Below are 6171 nucleotides of genomic sequence, written 5' to 3' on the forward strand. Positions count from 1 at the left end.
TTCCTCCCTTCATTCCAGGAGGGAGAGGTGTTTACTGTGGCACAGTGCAGTCTTCTTTCCCTCTGTCCCGCGTTCCTCCCTTCATTCCAGGAGGGAGAGGTGTTTACTGTGGCACAGTGCAGTCTTCTTTCCCTCCGTCCCGCGTCCCTCCCTTCATTCCAGGAGGGAGAGGTGTTTACTGTGGCACAGTGCAGTGCCCCACCGTGCAGAAGTAGAGACGTCCCAAATGGCACCCTATTCCCTGTACAGTGCACTAGTTTTGAACAGTCCACTTGTGCACAAACTGAATCTCAAGTTGCACACTATTCCCCAGATAGTTCAAATGTTTTTTACAAGAGCCAAGTGAATAATGCGGGTTCTAGTCAAAAGAAGTGCACCGATATGACGTGTGGGCTCTCGTCAAAAGAAGTGCACTAGATAGGGACTAGGATGCCATTTGAGACTGTCTGTGTCTGTCTCACATCTCTCTGGGACGGCGGTCAGAGCTGCCACATGAGAGAAGCTGCTGGATAAGGAAGTGGCTTTGAGGTCGTATTGTTTGTATTGGAGGTGAATGGATCGTTCAGAGCAGATGTCACCCTCAAAGACAAATTATTGTAGACCCAAGGGAATGAAATAGACATAGAGACAGTCCAGGGTTGAGGACAGAGAGGAGCGGGGGGGTGAATTATCTCAGTGATTTTAAAACATCACTGTAACAGTGTAATTTTCATGTATGTCATTTTAACATCTCTGAGACATCAACACTAAAATAAACTCAGACAGCATGTGATAACTTAATAACCTCTCAATAACCAATAAGAGGTAATATTCCGCTGTTTTTCATGTCTGAAACATGCAATATATAAACGTTTATACATTTCCTATATATATTTAAAATGTCAGCTTAAGTGGCATATATTTTAAATGTCACATTTGACATCATCTAATTAAGCAATAAGGCCCAAGGAGGTGTGGTATATGGCCAATATACCACGGCTACGGGCTGTTCTTATGCACAACGCAAAGTAGAGTGCCTGGACACAGCCCTTAGCCGTGGTATATTGGCCATATATCACAAACCCCTGAGGAGCCTTATTGCTGTTATAAACTGGTTACCAATGTAATTAAAGCAGTAAAAATAAATGTTTTGTCACACTCATTGTATACGGTCTGATATAGCACGGCTGTCAGCCAATCAGCATTCAGGGCTGGAACCACCCAGTTTATAATAGCAATCAGACCATGTTTCAGTATTACTGTATGTTATTGTATTTGTATGAAGAAGACAGACCAGTGTATCTGAAGTGTTAACAGGTTTATTCCTCACTGGAACCCAGTGGAACTCTGGCTCTTTCTGATGACATAAGAGAAACATGGACGCCCCCCATGATGACAAGCTCGGGAATAGTGACAACGCGGCCTTACACAAACCATTGTCTAAATAAAAACTCCTAGGAAAATATTTCTTCAGTCAGTTTGAAAGGACATGTCAAATGCAGTACTTTACACAGTGGCACAAAATACATCTCTGATGGCTTATTTTTAATATCTTATATATACCTGTAAAAAATATATTCTCAAAATAAATAAATATATAAAATAAATATATGTCCCAGAAAAATGCATAAATTAAAAAAACTGAAACAGGCTAAGGTTATTTTGTAAGTCTTTTTTTCTCGTCCATGCTCGTGTCAGGGAATAGAATGCAGTTACGGAATGTTCAGAACAGAATTCCTTCACAAATCTTCTAGAGTGTTTCGTCAAAACAGTCCACCTTGGGGTACCACAGAAGAACACAAAGTCTACACTCCGCTGGAGGACCATCCACTCTTCTTCTCCTACTCCCATTTCACTACAGATAGATTGACCAATCAGAATGTCAGAAGCCACTCAGGGGGTGGTGAAGAAGAACCATCCGGAAAGATGACATCAGCAGCTCTGGAGGTGATCCCTTCACCTTCCAACATAATGCTCAAAACAAAGATGGCCACCAGGCCAGCCTCTCTTTTGGCCAAAAAGCCGCTATTAAACACCTGTACTGCTTTCTCCTGGGGCTGCACCAGCCTTGACCCATTTTCGGGTCATTTTCACACATATTTGCTATCCACCCCACAGCCCCCAAGCGACCTTTCCTCCTTTGTTTCCATAGGAAGCCATAGGGAGACTGACGATATGAAGACCCTTCATAGGAGAGTACTGAGAGTCACGGTGCAGTGTGCTGGGTGTGTAGCGCCACAGGGACGAACACACTCCCACCGGGTCTCAGCTGTGGCCCAGGACCTCTCTGTAGAGTTCGGGTACACGGTCGGGATCTACGGGCCTGGGCAGGAAGTGGGTGAAGCGCTGGTGTCGCCGGGAGCGGGCGCCGTCCCTGGACGTGCCGTCCTTGTTGAGCGCCACGAAGTAGTGCGCTCCCCGGTCACCGTGTCTGTAGAGGTTGGATGAGTATGTGTTGTACCAGTTCTCCTCAAACTGCTCCCGGAACACGCACTCGGCTGTCAGCTTCTCCTAGAGAGAGAGAGAGAGGGAGACAGAGAGAGACAGAGAGGGAGAGGGAGACAGAGAGAGACACAGAGAGAGAGACAGAGAGAGAGAGAGAGAGAGAGAGAGAGAGGGAGAGAGAGAGAGACAGAGAGAGAGAGAGAGAGAGAGAGAGAGAGAGAGAGAGAGAGAGAGAGAGAGAGAGAGAGAGAGAGAGAGAGAGAGAGAGAGAGAGAGAGAGAGAGAGAGAGAGAGAGAGAGAGAGAGAATAGAGAGAATAGAGAGGTGATTAGTGAAATGTTACACAACAGAGCAGTGTCATCTCAGTGTCAATGCTCACACACAAATACACACTTCCTTGCAGAACAAAATGTGTGCCACCTGCTGGTTGGTCATATCTTATCACCCTCCCAGATTAACAGGACAACAGAGGAGGCAGATGAATTCTCTCTTTCAGTTGATGCTGAATAGTAACCTCTGTTATCACCTCCTACACAGAGATGCCCATGAGAATGGAGAGCAGCACTGAATACAAGACACATCATATGTAGACTATAGTTTATCAGTCTATGTAGACTTTATGTAGGCAGTATGCAGGCAGTATGAAGTGTATATGTAGGCAGTATGAAGGGTATATGTAGGCAGTATGATGGGTATATGTAGGCAGTAGGTATGTAGTAGGCAGTATGAAGGGTATATGTAGGTAGTATGCAGGCAGTATGGAGGGTATATGTAGGCAGTATGGAGGGTATATGTAGGCGGTATGCAGGCAGTATGAAGGGTATATGTAGACAGTATGAAGGGTATATGTAGGCAGTATGAAGGGTATATGTAGACAGTATGAAGGGTATATGTAGGCAGTATGATGGGTATATGTAGGCTGTATGAAGGATATATGTATGCAGTGTGAAGGGTATATGTAGGCGGTATGCAGTCAGTATGGAGGGTATATGTAGGCGGTATGCAGTCAGTATGGAGGGTATATGTAGGCGGTATGCAGTCAGTATGGAGGGTATATGTAGGCGGTATGCAGTCAGTATGAAGGGTATATGTAGGCAGCATGTAGGCAGTATGAAGGGTATATGTAGGCAGTGTGAAGGGTATATTGTATTCAGTAGGTATGCATTAGGCAGTATGAAGAGTATATGAAGGCAGTATGAAGAGTATATGAAGGCAGTATGAAGGGTATATGTAGGCAGCATGTAGGCAGTATGAAGGGTATATGTAGGCAGTGTGAAGGGTGTATTGTATTCAGTAGGTATGCATTAGGCAGTATGAAGGGTATATGTAGGCAGTGTGAAGGGTGTATTGTATTCAGTAGGTATGCATTTGGCAGTATGGAGGGTATATGTAGGCAGCATGTAGGCAGTGTGAAGGATATATGTAGGCAGCATGTAGGCAGTATGAAGGGTATATGTAGGCAGCATGTAGGCAGTATGAAGAGTATATGAAGGCAGTATGAAGGGTATATGTAGGCAGTGTGAAGGGTGTATTGTATTCAGTAGGTATGCATTACGCAGTATGAAGAGTATATGTAGGCAGTATGAAGGGTATATGTAGGCAGTATGAAGGGTATATGAAGGCAGTATGAAGGGTATATGTAGGAAGTGTGAAGGGTGTATTGTATTCAGTAGGTATGCATTAGGCAGTATGAAGGGTATATGTAGGCAGCATGTAGGCAGTATGAAGGGTATATGTAGGCAGTGTGAAGGGTGTATTGTATTCAGTAGGTATGCATTAGGCAGTATGAAGGGTATATGTAGGCAGTATGAAGGGTGTATTGTATTCAGTAGGTATGCATTAGGCAGTGTGAAGGGTATATGTAGGCAGTATGAAGGGTGTATTGTATTCAGTAGGTATGCATTAGGCAGTATGAAGGGTATATGTAGGCAGTATGAAGGGTGTATTGTATTCAGTAGGTATGCATTAGGCAGTATGAAGGGTATATGTAGGCAGTGTGAAGGGTGTATTGTATTCAGTAGGTATGCATTAGGCAGTATGAAGGGTATATGAAGGCAGTATGAAGGGTATATGTAGGCAGTGTGAAGGGTGTATTGTATTCAGTAGGTATGCATTAGGCAGTATGAAGAGTATATGTAGGCAGTATGAAGGGTATATGTAGGCAGCATGTAGGCTATATACCAATGTAAAGACTTACAGAGCCGTAGAGGTCTCCCTTGCTGTTCATGCCCAGGTATAATCCACTGTCCACCCCACGGATGCTCACCATCCCCACAGCCAAGCTGATGAACTCCAAAATACCTGCTCATCAAACCAGCAGGACACCATTAGATTAACATCGTATATTATGATGTCACAAGTCACAAGTTCAGCCAGTCATTGAGGGATATATTATTCAAAGCTTGGTACTGAATTCCTACTGTTATGTCTATCATGGAAGCTGTTATCAGTGGGCATTATTTGCTATCTTGCTGATAAGAAGGTCAGTAAGGAAAGGTAAAGAAATTCTGCCAATCTAATCTCCCTTGGGGAAATGAATTGTGTTGCAATATGTGCAAACATATTATGGGGTGTCTGAAATAGTAACTATGGTACAAAAACACATGCGCACATTATAGATTAGACAGGATGCAATAGGTATATGTGTCCATAATCATAACATTATAATATTCATAATATAAATAGAATTCGTCTATTCAGAATCATATTCAGAATACAAAGAATAACAATGATCATTATACACCTTATATTACTGCCATAACTGTATAATAACTGCATTATTGCGCCGAAATATTTTCTAATGCCTTACCAAATCTGCTATGGTCTTTCCTGGTGCCTTGCACTGTGCCATCCGGCAGTATCTCGAGGTGGAACCCGGTCCTGCAGTACAGCTGCCTCCTCCGTAGAATCCCCTTCAGATGCGTCAGATCCGACGGCGTGCTCCGCGACAACCTCTCGGCCGACACCAGGTGCTCGCTCATCAGTCCGGGGGTGTCCCCAGCGGGCGTCAGGACAAAATGCGATCCGTGTCCGAAGCTATCCAGGCCGTGCAAGGAAAATGTACCCACCTCGCCCACTGCCCCCATCACAAAAACGACCGCCCCGCACGCTTCACAACCAGCCGCCTTGAACCGGGTAGAAAAGTTAACGTACTGTGCTCCTTAAAGAGGGATCCTCCTGAGTGAATGTGTGTTTTTGCGCAGTCACCAAATGCGTATTTTCTCTCTCTTGCAAGTGCGCGTTTTATTTACATCCGCATATTATCCGTTTATCCTCAGTTCAGCACATGCTCTCCTCTCTCGACCTCGGGCTACTCCCCTTTGCTCTGTTTGTTCGTCCGGGTTTTCCTCCCCTCGCAGTCGTTGATGCGGTTGCCGGGAGAGTGCTCAGCTCGTGCTCACCGCGTTCTGCAAATGAAGAGTGCGAGCGTGAGAGGAGCGCCACTTTAAATATATTCCGTATGTAAATTCCCTCTTGCCGTATGCTAATGAGACGCTTTATAGATTTCTTTTTGAAACATAACTCCTTGATCCTTGACCGTCCTCACACCTTTGATGTTCAGTTTCATCTGCATCGCCGATTATCATCATCCCGTAGATGGATTATGAAAAGTACTGTAAGCGATTTGAAAGGAGAACAAGTGAGAGAGAACTCAATGAGAGTTGGTCCTTTAATAAAACGCCGTGTGAATCAAGGAGGTTTTCTCTATGGTGTCGCAGGGGAATGCGCAGTAGCCTATGTACAGAA

General features: G+C 44.5%; 1 protein-coding gene across 1 annotated transcript; it reads right to left on the reverse strand.

The window, feature by feature from the left end:
- Positions 1-1288: 1288 nt before the first annotated feature.
- fgf20a (fibroblast growth factor 20a) lies at positions 1289-6171 on the reverse strand. Its single transcript, XM_046333092.1, has 3 exons — positions 5234-6171; positions 4622-4725; positions 1289-2490 (listed from the first exon to the last, which is right to left on the reverse strand). Exons 1-3 carry the CDS (start codon positions 5508-5510, stop codon positions 2245-2247), a joined length of 627 nt encoding a protein of 208 aa, XP_046189048.1. The 5' UTR covers positions 5511-6171; the 3' UTR covers positions 1289-2244.

The sequence above is a fragment of the Oncorhynchus gorbuscha genome, unplaced genomic scaffold (genome assembly GCF_021184085.1).
Source record: "Oncorhynchus gorbuscha isolate QuinsamMale2020 ecotype Even-year unplaced genomic scaffold, OgorEven_v1.0 Un_scaffold_346, whole genome shotgun sequence".
NCBI lineage: Eukaryota > Metazoa > Chordata > Actinopteri > Salmoniformes > Salmonidae > Oncorhynchus > Oncorhynchus gorbuscha.

Coding starts and splice junctions, on each gene's coding strand:
- fgf20a (XM_046333092.1), bottom strand. CDS start 5,510: ATGGGGGCAGTGGGCGAGGTGGGTACATTTTCCTTGCACGGCCTGGAT. Junction 4,726..5,233: donor GAAAGACCATAGCAGATTTG/GTAAGGCATTAG, acceptor TTTGATGAGCAG/GTATTTTGGAGTTCATCAGC. Junction 2,491..4,621: donor AGGGAGACCTCTACGGCTCT/GTAAGTCTTTAC, acceptor CTCTCTCTCTAG/GAGAAGCTGACAGCCGAGTG.